Consider the following 25,837-nt stretch of genomic DNA (forward strand, 5'->3'; position numbering starts at 1 on the left):
TAAATGTGACACAGGAAACCATCAAAATCCTAGAGAAGGACACAAGCAGCAACTTCTCTGACCTCAGCCAGAGCAACTTCTTACTAAGACACGTTGCTGAAAGCAAGGGAAACAAAAGCAAACATGAACTATTGGGACTTCATCAAGATAAAAAGCTTCTACACAATTAAAGAAACAATCAACAAAATTAAAAGGCAGCCTCTGGAATGGGAGAAGATATTTGCAAATGACATATCTAATACTGGGTTAGTATCCAAAACATATAAGCAACTTATCAAACTCAACATCCAAAAAACAATCCAGTTAAAAAATAGGCAGATGACATGAATAGACACTGTTCCAAAGAAGACATCCAGATGGCTAAGAGACACATGAAAAGATGCTCAACATCACTCATCATCAGGGAAATACAAATCAAAACCACAATGAGATACCACCTCACACTTATCAAAATGGCTAAAATTAACAACACAAGAAACAACCTGTGATGCAGAGAAAAGGAACCCTCTTGCACCCTTGGTGGGAATGCAAACTGGTATAGTCACTCTGCAGAATGGTATGAAGGTTCCTCAAAAAACTAAAAATAGAACTACTCTACAGTCCACCAGTTGCACTATTAGGTATTTTCCCAAAGGATACAAAAATACAGCTTCAAAGGGGTACATGCACCCTGATGTTTACAGCAGTATTATCAACAATAGCCAAACTATGGAGAGAGTCCAAATGTCCCCTGACTGATGAATGGATAAAGATGTGGTATATGTGTATGTGTATGTGTATATGTGTGTGTATGTGTGTGTGTGTGTGGGTGTGTATATATATACACACCCACACATACAATGGAATATTAGCCATCAAAAAGAATGAAATGTTGCCATTTGTAATGATGTGGATGGAGCTAGAATGTAATACGCTAAGCAAAATAAGTCAATCAGAGAAACACATATACCATATGATTTCATGCATCTGTGGAATTTAAGAAACAAAACAGATGAACATATGGGAAGGGGGGGTAACAGAAGAGAGAGAAACAAACCACAAAGTGACTCTTGATGGAGAACAAACTGAAGATTGATGGGGGTAGGTGGGTAGGTGGGCTAGTGGTGATGGGTACTAAGGAGGGCACATGTGATAAGCACTGGGTGTTGAATGTAACTGATGAATCACTGAATTCTACTCCTGAAACCAACACTGCACTGTATGTTAACTAACTAAATGTTAAATTAAACAAAAAAGAAAAAGAGAAAGAAAGAAAGAAAGAAAGACCCACCCTAGGGAGAAAAGCCAAGAGTTAATCAAGGAAAATTCCCTATTTTTTGGAATTGGGTGACTTGGCAATATTTTTCCAGCACAATTTTAGAATTACTATGGACCAGTAACTGCTTAGAGCCTCCCATTTCCCCCTTTTGAAATCATATCACAACTTTACTAGTTTCTGAAACCCTGAAATGAACATTATGCTGGCACTTGATAAGACTTCTGGCAGTGCTGGATTTGAAGTTACCATTATTTTGCTTTTGAGAGATATGTGTAACTGAAGCCATTAAGTGATCTGTAATAGATTGGTGACAAAAATGAGCTCATTTCTTTACCCCTTCCTTTGTCCGTATCCTTCACAATGTGACTTTGAAGTCCTCTCATTAAAAAAAGTCTATTTTCCTACTCTTTTAAGTTGATGTTGTGAATTGATGTGTCCAAGAGAATGTGGCAAATGATGTGCCAGTTGCGAACCTAGGCCTCAAGAGACCCTGTATGCTTATGCTCCCTCTTTTGGGAACCCATCGTTCCTATTTGAAGAACTCCTAACAAGCCTGATGGAACGAGTACAAGAGTAACCACAGGGAGGAGAGCCCAGTTATAAAAGTCAAGTCTTGCCCTAGGCCACCATACAGGCAACCAGCCTAAAGCATATGAAAGAATTTAGTCAAGTTTAAGTGCAAGTTAGCAAGAACTACCTGCACAACTTTGCCCTAACAGGATGCAGGAATATATTCATAAACAATAATAAATGCTATTGTTTTAAGCCACTGAGTTTGAGGATGGCTTGTTGTGCAATGATAGCCAACATGTAATAATCCTCTACAAATCTCAACTGCAAGCTAAGTAACAACCAAATCTTCAATAATTCTGGAATTAATTTCAACAATCCTCTCTTTAAGTAGGCCAGAACCCAAATTATCATTTTGGGTTCTTTCAACTTAAGATTTTGTTCTTAATGCCAATGCACAAAGGAGAGGATGAGATTTGGCAAAGTTAAGAGAAAACACACTATTTACAACAGAAAAGTATCTGATTTTTACTTAAATGTTCCATGCATAAGTTCATAACGGCTCGATTTAAAAAGGATATAACCCAGAGAAAGAGAGATCAGTTGCTTTTAAGTTTTGGGAATGTGACAAGTTCTCTCTCAAATATGTACATATATCTCTAATCATGGAATTTCTTGAGCAAACAGCCTCCCATGTTAAAAAAAAATCTAGACTTTTTTTAAATGTAAGGAGACAGATAATCTATAGTGTTCTAACATTTGCTGTATGTCTGTGCGTGTGTTCAACATAATAAAAATTTACTATAATGAAGCTAAAAACAGAAGAAGAGACAGTGAATTTGGTGTGAGCAGTTGCAAATATTGGTATGTCAAAGAAAGATCTTGTGAACAAAAGCTCTGTGACAGGGAGGGTGGTCAAGTGCTCAAATACTGAACAAAAGGCAGCATTTTAACCAGAATCATTACCACAACCATTTCCCACATGCCTACATATCCTTTGAATTCATTAATATTTAGGGAAAGATCAGCAAACATCGTTTCCCTTCCAAACATCTCTGATTTCCAAACCCATACAGCCAACAGCCTGCTGAAATCTTCACTTGATTTCTCACAGACCTCTCAAAATTATCCCAAACTGAACCCCTGCTTTGCCCTCCCAAACCTATTCCTTCTCAAGACCATCCCCTCTCCGCAAAGGGCACCACTGTTCACCCGTTGCTTGAGTCAAACACCAGAGTGCGCTTGCCAGGTTTGACAAACTACAACAAGACATAGGCTCCCTCCAAAAACAACTCAGAAACTGGACACAAGACAAGAAACAACTATTTTCAGATGTTGAACACAGGCAGCGTACGGCTAGGATCGCCCAGAGAAACAAACGAGCTGAGCACTTCCTTCACACCTGTCGGGACTTAACGCACACGCCCACGACAGGCCAGCCCCGGACGCCAGCCGAGCCACTGGGCCTACCCGGCTTGGTGCTCCTGTCGCCACCCTACTGGGACAGGTGGAAGCCCTCTGGTCTCAGCTTCCTCCCCTGAACACTGGGGTGATGGCAGCTCCAGGTTCACCAGACGTAATGAGCTGATTAGGTAAAAGTGCCTCAGGTTGGCTGCCAACTTGATGATATTAATGTAGTTTCCTACTCCTGGAGATGCTTAAGAGGTGGAGCTCAGAGCTGGACACCGTACTTACAGCGACTTCAAAGCCCCAAAAGCAAACGCGAACTCCCCACCGCAGACCAGCGTCTCTCAAGATGGACGTCTGGTTGAAGAAGGCAGTGGAGGCTGGCTGTGTGGGGTGGGCGTGGCCAGGGGCGTGGCCTTCGGTGCTCTATCAGCCCTGGAGGCTGAGTTTAAGGCACACCTGCAAACTTAGCTCTAAGCAATGGGTTTAAAATGTGTATTAAAAGTATCTTTCATTTTGCTTCTTTTAGAGATAACTTCGGGGCATTTGGGTGCCTTAGTAGGTTAAGCGTGGACACTGACAGCACAGGGGACTGCTTGGGATTCTCTCTCTCCCTCTCTCTCTGTCCCTCCCCTGCTTGCACTCTCTCTCTCTCTCTCTCTCAAAATAAATAAACTTTAAAAAAAAGAACTTCAGCGTAATTTTAGTTTTTGTTAATTATTTAGTTCAGGGATTAACTATTTTTTGTAGCCCAGTTATGTATAGATTGTCTTTTTTTAATTATTTTTTTCTTGTCTTTTTTTTCCTAACCTACTTCAAACAATGGGCCTGTTTTAGTTTTGTTTGTTTACTCTTTGATTCCTCCAGCTATTTCTCTAGCTCCGACCTCATTTCTAAGCTCTAAGACCATCATATCCAAATGTCTGCTGGTCATCTTTATCTGAATGTCCTGTTGGAGACACCTCAAACTCAATAATCCGTACGCATATTTTTCCCTTCAAATTTGCTCCACCACCTGTGGCTCCAAATTGCTAAATGGCAAGAACTGAAACCAACCCTCCATTTTTGATTCCTCCCTTTGCTTTGCAACCCACCCCCCTCCCTCACACACACTTCCTATCCATTTCTCCTAGTCATTCCCTTGTTGCATTTCAATGCCCACTAGGCCCCTAGTCATCTCAGTAGGTACCAGCTGCTTAGTACTTGCTGTGGTAAGGGTTAAGGTCATTATGGGAGTAGACTCCCAAAGAATCTCACTGCTTCCAGTTTACGTTTCCCCAAATTTGCCTTTCAAAGAGCAGCTAGTGATCTTCTAAACATACAAATCTGGCCACGTTCAAAATTCATTCCTAAGGTTAAAGTTCAAGCCCTTTAATTGGATACTGCCCTTCTCTCCAGCTTCTTTCTCCCCCTACTCTCCTCCAACCCTACTCATATTGAAACTCCAGCAAAACCAAACCTCTTGCACTACTTATGCCTCCACACCATTATGTATCTTTCTTTATTCATGTTGTTCCTACTGCCAGGCTTCCTCACTTCCCACTCTTGACTTTTACCTAGCTAACTCCTTTTGTTGGTGGAAGACTCAGCTCAGGAAGCCTTCTTTGATCATAACCACCTATTCCTTACCACCAGGCCCAATTAAGTACTTCCCCTCCTTGTCCCATATGTCCCTCCAAATTAACTTCTTAGTACTATATTAGCGGCATTGATTATAATTACCTACTTTGTTTTGCTGAGATTTTAATTTCTGCTTCCTCCCTTTTAAGTTCATCTACTTGAAGGTGAGACCATACCTAACTCATCACTTCTTCCCAGTGCTTACTGTAATGCTTGGCACAATTGGTTAAATAAATAGTCAGAAGCTACAGAGCCATCAACCCTTAAGCTGAGTAAGACAGGCTACATTTTTTTCTGACCTACCTGTGTTCCCTGGAGTATACCTCCCAATAACCAGTTGGGAGGACTTGACCAGAAGAAAGAATGGTAGCTAGGATCGGGGTGGTAATAGCGTAGAATAAGAAAAGTAGCTTGATCTTTGAATGTTTACCCTCCTTCTGCTAACTTCTATTCGGGGACCCGAGATTAACCCTTGACATAGCAGTACTAAACTGGTTGCACCCACTGAGATTAGGTAACAATCAAGGGATTAAGCAGTTTTTGTGAAATGAAGATTTTCTGAAACTCTATTCTTTTCTTTTTTAATGCTTATCCATTTATTTTGAGGGAGGAGGAGCAGAAAGACGGAGAGAGATTCCCAAGCAGGCTCCATGCTGTCAGCACAGGGTCCCATGGGCACTTGATCTCATGAACTGAGAGATCATGACCTGAGCCTAAATCAAGAGTTGACTGCTTAACTGACTGAGCCACCCAGAGGCTCCCTGAAACTCCATTCTGATTTCTTCTTTAGAGACCTTTTTCTCATATCAATAGAGAATGAAAGAAGTGCTGGAAACTGGTCCCATGTTTGAGCAAATACAGGCCTGATCCTATTACTCCTGGTTTTAAAGCAGAAGTGAGACAAACAAAACTAAAGCATGCAAAACAAAATATTAAAAATGGTATGAGAAGGTCCTGGGTGGCTCAGTCAGTTGAGCATCCGATTCTTGATTTTGGCTCAGGTCATGATCTCATGGTTTGTGGAATTGAGCCCCACACCAGGCTCTGTGCTGATAGTGTGGGCCTGCTTGGGATTCTCTCTCTCTTCTCTCCCTCTCTCTCTTTCTCTCTCCCCCCCATCCACTCATACACACACAGACACTCTCCCTCTCTCAAAATAAATATATTTTTTAAAAGGGTATCAAAGAACTTATAAAATAAATTATAACATTTTATTTCAAAGAACATAAATATTCAATTAATCTATGTGGGAGTCTTCAAATTTACCTGTTAAAAAATCAATAATGAAGGTAAACTGGGGGACATGATGTGGCGTTAAGAAACTGAGATTCCCATCAATATTTGGGAGAGATTTTTTCCCGGCTTTATTGTCCCAACAGAACTGACTCAATTTCATAGACTCATTATTCATATAATTAAATTGTCCTTTTGCAATGAATATTGTTCAAACTCTGGTGGGCCCTGTCTGATCTTAGACAAAAAATATGATGAACCCAAAAAAGACTGTGTTGGAAGAACTCAATTTTGTTTTTTTTAAGATTTTCAAGACTGGCCAACTGAAGGTTTGCTAGTCATTTCTTCAAAACTCTACCTTCCTTCTGTAGTGTAGTGGGTCTTTGTCCAACAGTTTCCAGAAGGAGCAAGCTGACCTGAGAGAAGGTTTTTTCCTACTGATTGCTGTCACACTATCAACTTACAGAGAATTCTGCTAAAAACAACGTAAGTGAGTTTGCAGTTTGGTGTAGTCCATAAAGCCAATTTGAAATATTTTGCAAACCTACACACACACACACACACACACACACACGCATTTAAAGCATCTAGGATGGGGTGCCTGGGTGGCTCAGACATTAAGCATCTGACTTTGGCTCAGGTCATGATCAGGGGTGAGCATGAACCTCACTTCCGGTGAGCTCAAGCCCTGCTTCAGGTAAACATGAGCCCTGCTTTGGTGGAGCCTCGCTTTTCTCTCTCTCTCTCTCTCTCTCTCTCTCTCTCTCTCTCTCTCTCTCTCTCTCTCCCTGACCCTTGCTCACTTGCACCCTCTCTCTCTCTCAAAAATAAAATAAAATAAAATAAAATAAAATAAAATAAAATAAGACATCTAGAATGGCACCTAGGTTTCTCAGCAAAATAGAAGCTAGTAATATCACAAAAACACAGCCAATTCCTAACTTTCCGTGCAGCCTCAAGTCTAGGCAATAACTATTCCAGCCTTCTGATAATTTTCTTATTATAAGAGCAAATTATTTATCACTCATCGCTTGGACTGAAGAATGAGTAAATAATCAAAGGTTGCTTTAAGTTTTCATTATATAAACCTGCAAAATGGTAACATTGACACAAAGAAAAGGATAAACTCGAGACCTATGGCCACATGTCACCTGAGCAGTTGAGCGCCAGCCTCTGAATTCTCTCTCTTGGCAGAGAGAATTCAATGCTGGGGCTTGATGCCAGACTCTAGCCAACTGTACAGCAGCGGATCAAGCCCAAAGCTTGGACATTATCTTTGCTAAGTGCATATGGTAGTCCTGTTTTTAACAAGTGTCCTTTTAATTAAAAGTAATGAATCTTCTCTTCAGTGACAGGTCATTGAACTAACTAGTTTTTGCTTTTAATACATCTATAACGAAGAAATATTGAACTACAAATCTGAAAGAGATAAGAAATACTAATTTTAGGGCTTAATCCTTTAGCAAGTTGGCAGGGAAAAAGGAGGCCCTAGGCTTTTAAACAGAGTATCCTGAAGCAACTTCAAATGGATAAAAAAAAATTTTTTTAGTCAATGTTTGATTGACCTTTTGATACTATGGCCAGAAAGCAGTTATTGACTAAGATAAGCACAACCTAGACTCCTAGTTATTGATTCTTTTATAAAACCTCCATTTTTGTGCCAGTAAAAGAGTCAGAGTTAGCATGAAATTTCCTGACAAACCAAGTAATTTCAACCATTATAAAATGAGACTGAGTGTCCTGCATGTCAGGGGTTGTGTTAAATGCTTTACATACATTATTTTGTTTGCTCGGAATCTTAAAGGTAGATACTATTATTGTACTCACTTTACAGATCTAGAAGCTGAGGCTCAGGAAGGTTAAGTAGCTGCTCCATGGTCATACATACCTGTGACAGAGCCAAAAATTAAATACAGCCCATTTGACTCCAACTACACTATACTACTTTTTTTCCTCTAGACCTCAGCAGTCCAATAAGATAGCTACTAGCTATATGTGGCTATTTAAATTTAAATTAATAAAAATTAAAATGTAAAAATCAGTTCCTCAGTCACTAACCACATTTCAAGTGCTTAACAGCCACATGTAGCCAGTGGCTCCCATACTGGACGATACAAGTACAGAATCCATTATCACAGAAAATGTTTTAGATAGTGCTGGTCTAGAGTCACCAGTAACTGGCGTGCCCTCTCCCTTTCTGATAATGGAAATTATACACACATTACCTTGTTACTTTAACTTCCAGGAAGTTTAATTCCAAATTTAAGGTTCAACTATAGCAATACTTTAACCCTGATAACCAACATATTTGTGCTCATCTTTTCCTTGGCCCTGATTTCCTATCTGTATTTATTAATAGATATTAATTATTGTTTTATTGCAAATGTTATTGTTACAGGTTTTCTCAAATCATTTGTTGAAAAGGCAGTATATAAGTATAAATAACAAAAATCAGGACATACTCTGGTTTTTGCCTGCCTTCCATGTTATAAGGTGTAGAATAGGATTCATGTTCCAGCTATATGCTGTCTATAAGAAACTCACTTCAAATAAAACAATATAGGCAGGATGAAAGTAAATGGATGGGAAATTTTATATCATGCAAACATTAACCAAAGGAAAGCAGAAGAGGTTACATTGAGATCAGATAAATTAGATTTTGGAGCAAAGATAATTACTAGAAAGAGAGAAAGACAGTATACAATGATAAAAGGGTCAATCCACCAAAAAAAAAAAAATAGCAGTCCTAAATGTATGTGCAGGAGACAACAGAAATGGAAATCCATTAATAAAAAACTAATAGAACTGAAAGGCGAAAAGTAATAAAATGAAAGTTCAAGTCTTCAACACCTATCCTTCAACAATTCGTAGGACAATTAGACTGAAAATCAGCAGGTATTTAGAAGAATTCAACAACATCAAGCAACAGGATCTAATTGATATTTATAGAACATTCTGCCCAACAACATCAGCATATACATTCATTTCAAATGCTAATTTCCATTACATATATCAAGATAGACCATATTCTGGGCTTTAAAACAAACTGCAACAAATTTAAAAGGATTTAAGTCATACAGAGTGTGTTTTGTGATACATTGGAATCAAACTAGAAATCAGAACTGAAAGATAACATGAAAATCTACAAATATTTGGAAACTAAACAACCAACTTCCAAATAATATATGGGTCAAAGAGCAAGTTTCAAGGTAGATTTCGAAAATACATTGAATTAAGTGGAAGTGCAAATACAACATATAAAATTTGTGGGACACACCTAAGGGTGTGCTGAGAGAGAAATTTATAACACCAAATACATAAATTAGAAAAGAGGAAGTCTCAAATCAATAATCCAAGCTCCCACTTTGATAACCTAGAAGAAGGGCAAAATAAACCCAAAGCCAGCAGAAAGAAGGAAATTATCATAAAGAGGACATGGGAGCAGGAGGAAAGTGGGTGTGGCTGTAAAAAAGAAGAATCCCCGTGAGGATGGAAATGTTCCATATCTTCACTCTATCAATGTCAATACTCTGGTTGGGATAGTGCAGTATTGTTTTGCAAGGTGGTACCATTGGAGGAAACTGGGTAAAGAGTATGTGGGATATCTCTCTATGATTTCCAACATTGCATGTGTATCTACAATGATCTCAAAATAGGAAGTTTAATTTTATTTTATTTTTATTTTTTTAATCTTTTTTAATGTTTACTTATTTTTTTTAATTTTTTTAAACATTTATTTATTTTTGAGACAGAGAGGGACAGAGCATGAGCAGGGGAGGGGCAGAGAGAGAGAGGGAGACACAGAATCCAAAGCAGGCTCCAGGCTCTGAGTTGTCAGCACAGAGCCCAACCCGGGGCTGGAAATCACAGACCACGAGATCATGACCTGAGCCGAAGTCGGACGCTCAATCGACTAAGCCACCCAGGTGCCCCAGGAAGTTTAATTTTAATTAAAAAATTTTTTTTGAGAGAGTGAGAGTGTGAGTGGAGGAAGGGCAGAGGACGAGGGAGAGAATCTTTCTTTTTATTTTAAAAACATGTTTTTAATGTTTATTTATATCTGAAGGAGAGAGATACAGAGCATGAATGGGGAGGGGCAGAGAGAGGAAGACATAGAATCCAAGGCAGGCTCTGTCAGCACAGAGCCCTACCCAGGGCTTGAACTCACAAACCATTAGATCATGACCTGAGCCAAAGTTGGACGCCCAACCAACTGAGCCACCCAGGTGCCCTGGGTGAGAGGGAATCTTAACCAGACTCCATGCCCAGCATGGAGCCTGATGTGGGACTGGGCTCTCACAACCGTGAGATCATGACCTGAGCCAAAATCAAGAGTCAGACACTTAACCAACTAATACATTCGAGTACCCCAGAAGTTTCATTTTAAAAAGGCAATCAAAAAAAGATTTTATAACACAAAAATGAGAAAGAATAATTAGCCAGCATACACAAGGAATTTCAACAAAAAATATTTAAAAGATGACAAAAAAGAAAATAATGAGGAAAAGGTTTGAAAAAAGACTTCCCAAAAGAGTAAAAGCACAATGAGGGGGGCACCTGGGTGGCTCAGTCTATTAAGCGAACGACTTCAGCTCAGGTTCATGGGTGCGAGCCCCGCGTTGGGCTCTGTACTGACAGCTTGGATCCTGGAGCCTGCTTCGGATTCCATGTCTTCCTTTCTCTCTGCCCTCTCTCCCAACTCGTGCTCTGTCTCTCTCTTTGTGTCTCTCTCTCTCAAAAATAAACATTAAAAAATTATTTTTTAAAAAGCAAAAGCACAATGAAATACTACACTACACACACAGATTGGTTACAATGAAGTAGTCTGACAATAGTAAATGTAATAGTAAATAGTAGCATATTAGCAAGTAAATAGTAAGTAGTAAATGTTAGCAAGGATCGATCAAGCCACGTGAGCAAGGGTTGAGTAATGTGTACGAACTCCCACAATAGTGGGGGATGTCAGTTGGTACAATCCCTTTGGAAAACTTGTAGGTATTATCTTTAAAAGTTGAAGATATATATGCCCCATGATCTAATAATTCCACACCTAGGATATCTAGTAGATAAATTTGTTCTTGTGAGCACTAGGATAAATATACAATCATGTGCTTAGCAGCATTGCTTCTTATCACCCCAAACAGCAAATAACCCAAATACTCATCAGCAGAAGAATGAATAAATAATGTCAACATATTCACACAGTTGAATAACATGGAGCAAAGCCAAATGACCACACAGGACACATACCAGGCCTTTGGAATAGTATTTATTGGAGGAAACCAACGAATATAGGAGCAGCAGCAGGTTTGGAAGTCCCTTATGGCTCATTCCATTTAGAGTCAGCATATAGGAATGAGACCCTGATCCTTGCATGAATATGACTATGTAGTATCTCCTACACAACTCCCTTCCTCATCACTACCAATGAGGAAGGTTGTTTCTTCACAAAGCTAGAGGTCTGAAAACCCACAGAATATCTGGCTGGATGAGGGTTGTGATCCAATAGCGGCATGACATGGCAGAACAATGGCTTCTAGCCCTATCCCACCACTTCATTCACACACACACACATATATATATATATATATATATATATATATATATATATATATATATCAAACATACAGAAGAGTCTGTCAAGACTAAGGGCAAAAGACCATGTTTTGGTATGGCAGACAAGTGACCTGATCAGCATTCTAGTAGAACTGATTTTTCTAAGCATTTGGCTGTAGATAGTTTCCGTGGAGCTCAAAGGCCAACTCCTTTCCCAGGAGGCCAGCCAGCAGAGAATATTGGGCAAGTTAACCCTTATTTCTCAACCATTGTAGTTCTTCACCTCCAATCTCTAGGTGGCCTCTATACATCATACCCCATTCCATCAGTAATACATACCATTACAGTTTGTAGGAAACCTTGGAGGATGGTTCTCAAACTTCAGCTGTTTCAGAATCACCTGGAAGACTTATCTGCAGATTGCATATCCATGAAGGACCCTGAGAACTTGCATTTCTGAGAGTTCTCAAGTGATGCTAATGTTGCTGGTGTAGGAACCACACTTTGAAAATCACTGGAATATGGAAAGCCATAAATAGCTGTTCCTCAAACCAGGGGCTGAGGGAGCTCAGACTCAGACAAGAAAAAGAGGTACCCGTTTGGGATGCACTAAATAACCATACTGCCTTTTCCCATATGCAGAATATTGATTATTCTACTTGCCACTAATTGGGATCTATAAATAATAGGAATTATTGATTAGGGCAGAGACAGCTGCTGTCAGATTATGAAGATCAGTTTTGTGGCCTAAATCCATTTTGGTTAAAATAACAACAATAATAAATGAAAATAAAACCACCCTGGCTAAGGAGTCCAGGCTAATCTGCTGGATGGCTAGAGTGATCTCATTAGCTATTTAGCCTAGCATAACTGGTAGATTTTCTATCAGCTTCATATATCTCTACTCAGGAATAAGACTATGATGTCTCCTAGTCCTTTCTCCTCACTACCCACTGGGAAGTCTTCTCCTTTACATTTAGGCCAGGTGGTGGCAATGGGGGACCTGAGAATCCCAGAAAACATTAAATAGTTGGATTATCACCTCAGGGTTATAGGTCATGATTACTGGAGGCAAACAGGTGAAGGCCATTTAACCACAGAGGAAAACAGCCTAGGTGGAACATATTATCCAGTCCAGAGTTGTGTGTGTGTGTACATGCAAGCTCACATTGTGTGCAGTTAAGACCAATATTCATAGTTACAGCGCTTTAATAAAGCCTAGCCAAAGCCTATGGAACTATTCCCAAGCCTTTTCCAATGACCAAGAATCCTATGTCATCCCAGGAAGTAGAGGAAGAGCCAGACATGGAACCCAAGAGTCCATTACTGACAGTTTCATAGGCTGGTGGTGGGTAGTATGATTCAGTGGAGTAGGATAGGAAACACGCAGCAGGTAAATGTTAGAAAACACTGGAGTGCTTCCAAGTCACCCTTGCTACATCCAGCAACTGATGACTGATCCAGCATTATGACAGATTCACAAAGGAGCCAATTGTCGATAAGAGATGCCTAGAAGAATGCAATAGCCTGGGTGATGATTCTCTTGAAGGGATCCAAGTATAAGATAGGATATACTTCCTCCAAATGTCTCCCATGGTTTCAGGTAGTCCCTTATTTCTGGCACGAGGCTCCTTCTGAAAATATCTATAACATCTGGCCCAGCACAATAACCTTAACAGGACCCAGGAGTAGTCCCATCACCACCAATCTCCTTCTTCAATGGTTCCACAGTAGTTAGACTGCATTTACTTATACCTACAGGTGAGGACACCTTGCACAGTGTCCACATGGCAGGTATACAATAACATCAAATGCAGGATAAACATATTAGTGTGACCTCAGTTGAGTTGGTCACCACCCAGCCAGCCTCATGGCTCTAGTAGTGCCTTTAAGTTGGTGTTTGCCTACTCTTTTGAATTTTTTTTTAATGTTTATTTATTTTTGAGAGAAAGACAGACAAACAGAGCATGAGCAGGGGAGGGGCAGAGAGAGAGAGAGAGACATAGAATCTGAAGCAGGCTCCAGGCTCTGAGCTGTCAGCACAGAGCCCAATGTGGGGCTTGAACTCGTGAACCACAAGATCATGACCTGAGCCAGTCAGATGCTTAACCAACTGAGCCACCCAGGCACCCCTGCGTACTCTTGATATAGTGTACAGAGGTATGGAAAGGAATACCTGGGCTCAGGTCCCTGCACTATAGTTATACTACTCCAGTTATTTCCCCTTCCCCTAATTCCTGTGTCCTTAACAGATGGCGGAGAGCAGATAGACCCTTCCAGGATATGCTGGGCAGGATTCTAAGATGACCCAGGGTGACTGGATGGCTCAGTCAGTTAAGCATCCAACTCTTGATTTTGGCTCAGGTCATGATTCCCAGTTCGGGAATTCAAGCCCAGCATCGGGCTTTGCACTGACAGTGCAGAGCCTGCTTGTGCTCTTTCTCAAATAAATAAACAAACCTTTTTAAATTTTTTTAAATGTTTATTTACTTTTGAGAGAGCGAGAGAGAGAGAGAGCAGGGGAGGGGCAGAGAGAGGGTGACACAGAATCTGAAGCAGGCTCCAGGCTCTGAGCTGTCAGCAGAGCCCAACGTGGGGTCCAAACCCACAAACTGTGAGATCATGACCTGAGCCAAAATCGGACGTTTAACCGACTGAGCCACTCAGGTGCCTCAAATAAATAAACATTTAGAAAATTAAAAAAGAAATTCTAAGATGCCCCTGCTATGGTCTGTATGTATCCCTTCCAATTCTTTTGTTGAAATCCTAATGCTCAAAATGATGGTATGAAGAGGTGGGGGCTTTGGAGGTACTTAGGTCATGGGTGGGGGGCCCTCATGAATGGGATTAGTGCTTTTAGAAAAGAGACCCCATAGAGCTCCCTAGTCTCTCCTGCCATATGAGGACACAGCAAGAAGTTAGCAGTCTGCAACCTGGAAGCGGGCCTTCACAAGGATCCAAACATGCTGACACCATGATATTGGACATCTCAGCCTCAAGAACTATGAGAAATAAATTTGTTGTTTATAAGCTACCCGGTGTATGGCATTTTGTTATAGCAGCCCGAATGGACTAAGCCCCCCAAGATTCCCAGCCTTTGGTGTACATAACTTCTTCTAGTTTCTCCAATCAAACAGGAATCTAGGGACTGTCGTGAAGGGTTTTGCAGATGTAATTAATTTCTGAAATTAGCTGACCTTAAGACAGGGTGATTATCTAAATAAGCCTGACCTAATCACATGAGCCCTTTAAAAGCAGAGTTTTCTCTGGCTGGTTGCCAAAGTGAAAGTCAGAGAAATGTGCTCTGGCTAATCTGGAATAAAGCAAACATTTGTTTTGTGAATTGTCTATGGGGGGCGTGGGGCAAAAAACGGTAGGCAGCCTCTAGGAGCTGAGAGTTGTCCTTGGCTGACAGCTAGAAAGAAAATGAGGACTTCAGTCCTACAACTACAAGGAAATGAATTCTGCCAACAACCAGTGAGCCTAGAAGAGGACTTCAAGGTCCGGATGAACTACAGCCCTGGCCAATACCTTGATTCCAGCCTAATGAGACTCTGAGCAAAATATCAAGCCATGCTGTGCTCAAACATTTGACCTATAGAAACTGAGATAATTTGTGTTGTACTGAGCCACATTTGTGGTAATTTGTTATGCAGCAATTGAAAACTAACACACAAGATAGATGCTTATGGTACCCATGGAGAATTAAATAAGCAGCAATTGTCTATGAGTAGAGAGTTTCAGAGTTCTCTTGCCTCCACATTCTGCAGGCAATAAAAGGCATGGAAATATGCTGTTAAGCTGTCTGGGTATGAAGAATGTTCTATTATCTGAGTGGATGTCTAGCTATCCCAGTAGTAAACAGTCATGCCTATACTGCTCAAATAGAGTGCTGGAAAGTTTGCAGGAGAGGCAATACTTCTGTTTTAACACCCAACTATCAGACAATCCCAAGATTCTAAGATTCCAGAGGGGCAATCAGCTAACAACTCCTCAGGCTTCATCAGACTAACCAGTTTACCACTGCAAGCTCAAAGTGGAAGGTATAAATAACACTCCTGTCTTCTGATGGGCTGTACCATCACCTAACATTCTATGTCACACGTAAGCAATGCCACTGTACTTGTACTCTCAGTAACTGCATGTAGGACCTCCAGTACCTTTGTACTTTTTTTTTCCATAAGACAAGATTGGGGATCACCAACTTTTTCATTTTTTTTTTTTTACATTTTTTCTTTTTTTAATTCTAAATATAATTTATTGTCAAGTTAGCTAGCATACAGTGTGTAGTGTGCTCTTTGTTTCGGGAGTAGATTCCCATGATTCATCACTTACATGCAACACCCAGTGCTCATCTCAACAAGTGCCGTCTTCAATGCCCATCACCCATTTTCCCCTTCCCTCCCTTCAACCCTCAGTTTGTTCTCTGTATTTAAGAGTCTCTTATGGTTTGCTTCTGTTTGAAACTGTTTTTTTCCCCTTCCCTTCCCCCATGGTCTTCTGTTAAGTTTCTCAAATTCCACATACGATGAAAACATATGCTATCTGTCTTTCTCTGACTTATTCCACTCTTCACTTTTGACCCCTTGGTCTAAAAGTCATAACACAGCACTATAAAAGCTGTCAGCTCACTTAGTCCCCACGGGAGTTCCTCCACCTGGAGGTGGGGATGGGTATGTGATGGTTAACTTTCTGTGTCAATTTCACTGGACCATGGGATGCCCAGTGTCTGGTTAAACATTACTTCTGGGTGTGTCTGTCAGGGTATTAGCATATGACTTGGTGGACAGGGTAAAGCTGATGACCCTGCTTGGGTGGGCATCGTCAAATTAGCTGAAGGTCTGAATAGAACAAAAAGGTGGAGTGGGTTGCTCTCTGCCTGACTGTTGAGCTGGGACATCCATCTTCTCCTGCCCTGGGTGCTCCTGGTTCTTGCGTGTCAGACTTTGGAATCTATACCACTGGCTCTCTGGCTCTCAGGCCTGTGAACTACACCCCAGCCTTCATGGGCCTCCAACTTGCAGATGTGGATCATGGGACTTCTCAGTTTCCACAACTGTCTGAGTGAATACCTTGTAATATATAAACAGTTCTCTTAATTTATATTTAAAATAAAAGTGTTAAGAGGAATGTATACACATTGAAGTACATGGTGGTAAAGGTAACTTAATCTCAGATGGTTCAAAGAGAAAAATACATATATATATTTTATAATATATATTTTAAGTTTTCTTACAAGTTTGAAATTATTTTAAAATAAAAAATTAGATGAGCACTGGTTGTCGTATGGAAACCAATTTGACAATAAATTTCATATTAAAAAAAATAGAATAAAATAATAAAAATAAAAATAAATAAAAAATTAGAAAAGAAAGGAAAAGGGCAAAGAAGAAAGGCATACTCCAAGTAGAATATTTTCATCTCCTTTTATTGAAGGAAATAAAACTTGTGCTACAGAGGCAGTGGTACCTCAGAGCATGACAAGGTAGCCAATGGGACTGACATGACAAGCCACAATGCTGGCCAGGGGTCCTATCATAGTGGGAGGACCAAAACCACAAAGATAGCAGGAGGTAGCAAACATCCCCAACACCCAGTGCAAGCATTTCCATTTGCAGAGAGCTTGGCCATGCATTGTAAAAACAGGGTCCCTTCACAGCCGGCAGAGTATCTTATCAGGTTGCCAAATCCATCCAAAACTAACATGTAGTTTCACATTTCGAGGTCCTTCCCTCTGACCCAAAGATTCAGGCCATCAGAAGATCTAAGTTAATCTTTCAGCTCCTTATTCCAGATGGAAAAAGAAGCTGAGTTCTCAAAACAACACATAGGTACAGCGGGACAGGTGCTGATACCTGACTTTGTTCTAAAAGCAGCTACATTTTTTCCCCTGACTTCTCACACTGTTCTCACCCAGCATGTGCCTTGGGAAACCTCTCAATGTTCTAAACAAGGACAGAATTGGGGCAGCAGCCTAGGGGATGTAGGGAATCAAAAGCTGCTACATAGCCAAGACCATTTCACAAGAAATAGCACGGGGAACACTACTGGGTGAAGATCCTCCCAAATAGCTGCTAGAAGCATACACAAAGAGAAAACATGGTAGCTCTCTCTCCCATATCAGGATCAGCTGCGCCAAAGCCATGGTCCAGGAAGATGAGCCATTTCACATCCCTGGCAGATTATCAACCCTCATGGCATTCCTCCAGCACTTCCAATTTTCAAGTACAATAGGTGTTTGGGCAGTTCAGTCAAAGAAAAGCAAGCACTAAAGAAGTCTCAACTGATTACAAATTGATAATGTTACAAAGCCAAAAATTATAGAGTCAAGAACTGACTGGCAGGTGAGAGATGGAGGGGATGGGAAAAGGAGTCCACGGGTTTATTCAAAGAAGCCCTTGATGGTAAACCACCCTCACATCCATGAATTGGGAGGAAATTCCTTACTTAGAAATGGACATCATCTCATTAGTCAGTTGCGGTTCTCTTCAATGCTGGACACATAGTTCTCAAGGATCAAAGACATGAGAGCGCTAGACCAGGAAATGGGAGGAGCAAGGCAAGGAAGAGAGGGCATCGGGGGCTTGAATTTCTAAAATGAGCATTTATTTCACAGAAGTCTTGGCACAATGAGGCTGGGGCAAGCGTGGTTTTAGTGATTGTTCTTGGTTGCCTCCTTTGCTGCAGCAATCAGTGGAGTGAGGCTGGAAAGGGGCTTGGCAATCTTCAGGAACTGATGCTAGAAAGGAAAAAAAGAGCAAAAGACACATGACTATTTACCATTCTTCCTCAGTAACCATTATAAGATGTTAATAAGGCTATCCATGTTTGCACAAGGCTCTGTCTGGAAAGCTTCAGATCATCCCCAAGTTGAAGAACATCTTTAAAAGGTAACAAACCATTTTGGAAAACTGACAGTATCTATCTACCACTCAAACACACATCTCTGCTATATCCCAGCATTTCTACTCACAGGTGTATTTCCAACAGAAAAGAGTTTGTGTATCCACCAAAAGACACACACAAGAATGTTCATAGTCACTTTACTTACAATAGTCATAACTGGCCATTTGCAACAACGTGGATGGAACTAGAGTATATTATAGCAAAATAAGTCAGAAAAGACAAATATCATATGATTTCACTCATATGTGGAATTTAGTAAACAAAACAGATGAACAGAGAGGAAGAGAAGCAAAAATAAGATAAAAACAGAACGAGTACAACCATAAGAGACTCTTAAATACAGAGAACAAACTGAGGGTGGCTGGCGGAGTGTTGGGTGTGGGGATGGGCTAAATGGGTGATGGACATTAAGAAGGGCACTTGTTGGGGCACCTGGGTGGCTCAGTCGGTTAAGCGTCCGACTTCAGCTCAGGTCATGATCTCACGGTCCGTGAGTTCGAGCCCCGCGTCAGGCTCTGGGCTGATGGCTCAGAGCCTGGAGCCTGCTTCCAATTCTGTGTCTCCCTCTCTCTCTGCCCCTCCCCCGTTCATGCTCTGTCTCTCTCTGTCTCAAAAATAAATAAACGTTAAAAAAAAAAAAAAAAAAGAAGGGCACTTGTTGGGAGGAGCAGTGGGTATTATATATAAGTGATGAATCACTAAATTCTATTCCTGAACTCATTATTACACTACATGTTAACTAATTTGAATTTAAGTAAAATATATACATATATATAATATATATTTTTTAAAAAGAGTATTTTAAATAAATATTTAAAAAATAGTCATAACTAAAAAGAACCCAAATGTCCAAGAGAATGAAAGAATGAATGTGATATTTATATAATACTATACAGAAAATTACACAGCAATTCAAAAGAATGAATAATTGGGGTACCTGGGTGGCTCAGTCTGTTGAGCGACTGACTTCAGCTCAGGTCATGATCTCACAGTTTGTGAGTTCAAGCCCCGTGTCCAGCTCTGTGCTGACAGCTCAGAGCCTGGAGCCTGCTTCAGATTCTGCATCTCCCTCTCTCTCTGCCCCTCCCCCACTCATGCTATGTCTCTCTCTGTCTCAGAAATAAACATTAAAAATATAATAAAATAAATAAAGAAAAGAATGAATAATTGATATGCTGACAACAGGATGAATCCCATAGACACTATGATGAGTGAAAGAAGCCAGGCACAAGTTTTCATATTGTATGATTCCATTTTATATTAGGTAAGACTCAACTATGGTGACAATACAGGCAAAATTCAACAGGAGCTCAGTAAGCAGATTTTTAAGCTAAGCCTATGTGTAGTTTTAACAGACTGAGGAACAGCCTCAGGGAATAGCTTGAGCAAAGGCCCAGGGATGAAAGAGGTTAGGGAAATAGGAATAGAAGTTGAGTGGAGGTAAGTTGTAGGAGAGAGGCCTAGTAGTGCCTCACGTGCAAAAATGAAGCAAAAAAGACTTGGTTTAGTGATCCCTTGAATTTGGAGCTTCTCTGCTTAAGGACAGTTACCTGCAGCAGCTCTTTAGCTGAACCTCTCTTCTCCACATCCATCTCAAGACAGCGGTTCAGAAAGTCCCGGAAAAAAGCTGATAGCTTCTCTGGGTTCTGAAGCTCTGGAGTCCCATTGGTGGCAATGAGGTACAAGGCCTGGCAATACAAATGAAGAATCACCGTAGGCTCCAGCTGGGGTTCTCTCCTAGTTCCCACACTTGCCCTCTAGAAATATGGTCGGCTGCTTTATGCCTCTAGGACACAAAGAGACTGGAAAGAATATGACCTAAGGATCTTATTTAACATTTAAAGGCCATGTGATCATGTGCAAGTCAGTGAGTTTCCAAATTCCTCATCTGTAAAAACAGGGATGATAATAGTGCCTATCTATATCTATATCACATGTCTGTGTGTTCCAGACCCATGGCTTTATTATTATTCTTGATTATAGAACTAAGGGGCTTATTATTCATTTAGCCTGAAGAATTAAACACCTGCCCATTTGCTGGAGGAAATTATTCCTGATGCCTTGGCACCTGAGTCCTCTAAGAACTGATTTCTTCTAACAGAGAGGAATATAGAAAGGAAATGTCTGTAAAGCAACAATCTGTTTCCCTGTTGCCTCCCAGTTCCCCTAACATGGAGCATCTTATGGGATAAGTTAAAAAAACAAGACAAAACAAAACAAAACAAAACAGTCCTTTTCAAGCACTGAGCACTTTAATTCACAAAGTATTGACACAAACACTACCTCATTTAATGACCACAATAATAAATCTGGATAATGGGCTAGGCAAGAATTATCCCCATTTCACAAATAAGGTCCAGAAACATAAAGGGATATGCCAAGTATCAACTTAATCATATGAGCTTCTGTTCTCTGATTCTAATCCCAGTCTTATTTCCATCACACCCTACCAGTCATCATTTTCAAGGCTACTGGAAGATGGGGGAAGATGAGTAGTATGTGGATTCAGAGACCAAAGCTGGGACCTTCAGGCAGTTTCAGTTTGGTACACTGAAGCACTTTCCAATAATCAGAGCTACCCAAGAGGTATCCAGTTAAGATTGGATGACCACCTACCAAAAACGCACAGAGAATTCCTGCAATGGAGGGGAGGTTGGGAAAAATAAGAAAATAAAAGCAATCAGAATAATTCTCCTATTTGCCCATGACCAAAATTACCAACATACATCTGTATTCATATACTCTGCCTTCCCTCTCTTATTGCAATGGATAAATTGTCCATACTCTAATCTAATACTCTTTACTTCAATACTTGATCCAACCCCTCTCATCAACTTAAGGACATCACTCCTACAGATGTCACTTCTCTCTTGGACATGATGACTTTCCTCCTTTGCACTAGATTATTGCTATGCCCACACAAACATGATGTAATAATACCTTAAAAAAAAAAAAACAACTAAACTAAACCCTCCCTCAACTCTACTTCTAGTTCCTGCTCCATTTCTCTTTTCTCTTAAGAGCAAAACTCCTTAAACAACAACAACAATTGCTTTCACATGCCATCTCAACTTCTCCCATTCTGGTGGATTTACTCTAATTAGGCTATCATTTCAGTACCATCACTCCACTGACTGTCAAGCTCATCACTAACCTCCACATTGGCAAATATAATGTGTATTTCTCAACTTTATCTCATACAATCAGTGACATTTGACACAGCCAATGTCCTTCTCCAAAGAACACAGTTCTTCTCCAAACACTTTGTTCTCTTGGCCTCCGGAACACACTTCTCTCAGTTCTAGAAAGGCCATTCCTTGGTCTACTTTGCTAGTTCCTCCAAACTGTAAACATGAGAGTACCCCAGGGCTCAGTACTCAAACCTTACTCCCTAGGTGAGTGATCGCATCAATCATCTCGTTCCAATGCTTAAGTAAACCAACTATACACTACTTCCTGATAAATTTGTATTTATAGCTCTGACCTCTCACCATTAAACTCCAGACTCCTATGCCCAACTCTGTGCGACATCTCTACTTGGATGTCTAATAAACATTTCAAATTAACACATTAAAAACAAACTCTATTATCCAATTTTACTTGCTCTTCGACCTTCCTAGTAAATGGCAACTGAACTTTTTCAGCAATTAAGGCCCAAAATCTCATAGGCATTATTGATTCCTCTTTCTCTGATATCTAATTCACCTTGTCAGCTGTATGTTCAAGATATTTCCTGAGTCTAACCACTCTTCATGCCACCAACATAGTCCAAGTTACCACTCTTACCTGAATGATTATAACAGTATTTCAGAGTCTGCTTTCTATGAAAGCAGCCAAAATGGTTAATTCATAACATAAATTACATCATACTACTCCTCACCTCAAAATCCTTCAATGGCTTCCAATCTCTTACAGAATAAAAGCCAAATTCTCAAGATGGTCACAAGGTCTGATTTGGTCCCCTCCTAGTTCTCTGACCTTGTCTACTATTCTCCTCCCCACTCACTCACTTAGGAACACTGCCCTCTTTGGTTTTTTCCTGGATACAAGTGTGTTCTCAAATCAAGTCGTTTATATACTTGATACCTGGGAAACTCTTGCATCAGGTTAATTGCATGGCTTGCTCCTTTCTTCAGGTTTCTGCTCAAATAACTTATAAGGGAGGACTTCCTTCTCTACTCTAAATAAAATAGTACATTTCTCCCTCTTTCCCCATCACTCTCATAAGCCCTTTACTCAGCTTTATTTCACAGCACTTACCCTCTGTTACTATTTATTAATTTCTTCATTGCCATTAGAACATGGCTTTCTTTTACATGGCAGGAACTCAAATAATTGTTGAATAAATGAGTGACTGTGAATATCTCTTTTCTTTAAATCCAATAGTGCCTAGTTTTATCTAGAAAAGACAGATCCAGGTTGAAAACTGTAGGGAATAGCCTGAGTCTCATTTCCTGGGACTAAAGACAATAGCCCAAACATCTTGAAATGGGACTAGTAACACTCACTCTGAGAGGATTTTCATTGAGGTATGGGGGCTCCCCTTCAATCATTTCAATGGCCATGATGCCCAGGGACCAGATGTCAACCTTGGGCCCATAGGCTTTCCGTGTCACAACCTCTGGTGCCATCCAGTATGGGGTTCCCACCATGGTGCTCCGTTTGCTCTGCTCTGGGGTGATCTGGGCACAGAATCCAAAGTCAGCTAGAAAAAGAAAAGAAAAGAAAGAATGGACATATATTTAGGGTACACCTTCCATAAGTATTGACTATGTACCTATCCTTAGCTGTCAAGCTCTGCCTAGCTCCCAGCCATGGCAATCCCTTCTCTCTCCAGACCTGGAATCACATGACTGCCACCTTCACATCCAGCTCTTAGCCTGTCCTCTGTCCGACATTGAAAAGAAACAAGACGAACAAAAGAGACATCATCTCTGGCCTCTTACCCCTCCTCAAACTAGAAGAACTAGGCATTAGAGCCAAAGGTGCCCGTTTTGGCCTTGATTACTTGCCCCAATTCTGCTTTCTTCTTGAAATCCACACCCATGTCCCAGAATCTGGCAGTCTAGGTCCTTGTTTTATTTTCTGGGAATGAGTCCCAGACTTAAGCCCTAATCACCTACAAGTAGGAATGGCCCTGCTTTTATTAATTTCTCACCCTGTGCCCCTGGACAAAGACTGCTAACAATCTTCCCATAAGTTGCCCATCTGTAACACAGCTGTCTGTCTGGGCTACTGATCCTCACACTTTCAAACAAAATGTTCTGCTTATAGTTCATTCTTATTGTATTGCAATTATATGTTTATTTAAATTGAGGCCTTTGATAGAAAAGGCTATGTCTTCCCACTCATTTTTTTATTCCCAGAGGGCCTAGGTATAATAGATATTTGATAAAAGTGTGCTGAATGAATGAATCAAAGAAACTACACTAATTTCTCCACTACTAGACTGAGAGCTACTTGAAGACAAGCAAAAGTATCCTTGGTGCCATCATTGGACATAGCACACAGTTGGCATTCAGTAAATTTCTTTTGGCTAAACATATAAATGGACGGGGAAAAAACGAAATGACATCCTGCATAGTGCTGAGTCCTATAAAGAGCTTGCATATCCCAGGAAACACAGACATACCTCATTTTATTGCACTTCACTTTATTGCACATCACGGATTTTTACAAATTGAAGGTTTGTAGCAATTCTGTGATGAGCAAGTCTATCGGTGCCATTTTTCCAACAGCATTTACTCACTTCATGTCTCTGTGTTATATTTTGGTAATTCTCATAATATTTCTAACTTTTTCATTATAATTACATCTGTTATGGTGGTCTGTGACCAGTGATCTTTGATGTTACCACTGTAATTGTGTTGGGGCATCACGAACTGCACCCATAGAAGATGGTGAACTTATTTAAATCGATAAATGTCTATGTTCTGACTGCAGATGTGGTAGAAATAGCAAGAGAACTAGACTTACAAGTACAGCCTGAAGATGTGACTGAATTAGTGCAATCTCATGATAAAACCTGAACAGGTGAGGAGTGGCTTCTCACTGATGGGCAAAGAAAGTATTTCTTGAGATGGAATCTACTCCTGGTGAAGATGCCATGAAGATCGTTGGAATGACACAAAGGATTTAAAATATTACATAAATTTAGTTGATAAGGCAGTAGCAGGGTTTGAGAGGACTGACTCCCATTATGAAAGCTGATCTACCGTGGGTAAAATGCTATCAAACAGCATTGCATGCTACAGAGAAGTTGTTCATGAAGTGGAAGAGAATCAGTCAACGCAGCAAACTTCATTATTGTCTTATTTTAAGAAACTGCCACAGCCACCCCAGCCTTCACCAACCACCACCCTGATCAGTGCACAGCCATCAACATCAAAGCAAGACTCTTCACAAAAACAAAGATTACAACTCATTGAAAGTTCAGATAATGGTTAGCAATTTTTAGCAAGAAAGTATTTTTTAATTAAGAAATGTACATCATTTTTTTGGACATAATGCTATTACACACTTAATCGACTTCAGTGTAGTGTAAACATAACTTTTATATGCACTGGGAAACCAAAAAATTCATTTGACTTGCTTTACTGCAATATTCGTTTTACTGCAATGGTCTGGAACTGACCCTCAATATCTCCAACATGTGCCTGTAAGCGAAGACCCCTTGCTCAGTCTTGTAGCTACTATTATATGATTACCCTCCCCCAGGAGACAGGGTCCCACCAGGAAGAGAAGTATCTTCATTCCTACTCACTTAGCTTGACAGAACCATCCATTCCCAACAGGATATTGTCACTCTTGATGTCTCTGTGAATGACCTGGTTCGAATGCAGAAACTCCAAAGCCTGCAGGCACTATTGAAGTCGATGAGCAGAGGGAGAAAAAAAGGACTTATAATATGAAAACTTATAGAAAATCAACTAATCCAACCTCCTCATTTTATGACCAAGAAAGTGGGGGCCCAGTGAGTAAACAGAACTTGCTCCCAATCTGTGGTGGAGGCAGGTCTATAGCCTAATCTTCTGTCTCCTGGCTAAGCACTCTTCTAATTTGGTCCTGCTTTATGCCTTTCTTATAATATGCCTTACCATATCTTATTGTAATTATAGTACACCTTACAATAGTTTCCTTTTTTTAATGTTCATTTATTTTGAGAGAGAGAAAGAGTACATACGTGTGAGTGGGGGAGGGGCAGAGAGAGAGGGAGAAACATGGGATCCGAAGTGGGCTCAGCAGAGAGCCTGACCCAGGGCTCAAACCCATGAACCATGAGATTATGACCTGAGCTGAAGTCAGACACTCAACTGACAGAGCCACCCAGGCGCCCCAATAGTTTTT

General features: G+C 40.4%; 2 protein-coding genes across 8 annotated transcripts in view; both read right to left on the reverse strand.

Moving 5' to 3' along the window:
* GDPD4 (glycerophosphodiester phosphodiesterase domain containing 4) overlaps positions 1 to 3,554 on the reverse strand; it is a 182,759-nt gene extending 179,205 nt beyond the window's left edge. For all 4 annotated transcript variants that reach the window (XM_019449913.2, XM_019449912.2, XM_019449914.2 and 1 more), the window contains exon 1: positions 3,464 to 3,554. The gene's annotated coding sequence lies outside the window, so the exon portion shown is untranslated. The remainder of the gene's footprint in view (positions 1 to 3,463) is intronic.
* A 13,437-nt stretch (positions 3,555 to 16,991) lies between these two features.
* The window catches only part of PAK1 (p21 (RAC1) activated kinase 1), a 154,683-nt gene continuing 145,837 nt past the window's right edge, over positions 16,992 to 25,837 (reverse strand). For all 4 annotated transcript variants that reach the window (XM_019449918.2, XM_019449916.2, XM_019449917.2 and 1 more), the window contains exons 12-15: positions 25,254 to 25,353; positions 22,999 to 23,195; positions 20,041 to 20,178; positions 16,992 to 18,323 (exon numbers count right to left, since the gene is read on the reverse strand). In XM_019449918.2, coding sequence (XP_019305463.1) covers positions 18,237 to 18,323; positions 20,041 to 20,178; positions 22,999 to 23,195; positions 25,254 to 25,353 — 522 coding nt within the window. In that variant the 3' untranslated portion in view covers positions 16,992 to 18,236. The remainder of the gene's footprint in view (positions 18,324 to 20,040; positions 20,179 to 22,998; positions 23,196 to 25,253; positions 25,354 to 25,837) is intronic.

The sequence above is a fragment of the Panthera pardus genome, unplaced genomic scaffold (genome assembly GCF_024362965.1).
Source record: "Panthera pardus isolate Hobbes unplaced genomic scaffold, ASM2436296v1 HiC_scaffold_12, whole genome shotgun sequence".
NCBI classification, from domain to species: Eukaryota; Metazoa; Chordata; class Mammalia; order Carnivora; family Felidae; genus Panthera; species Panthera pardus.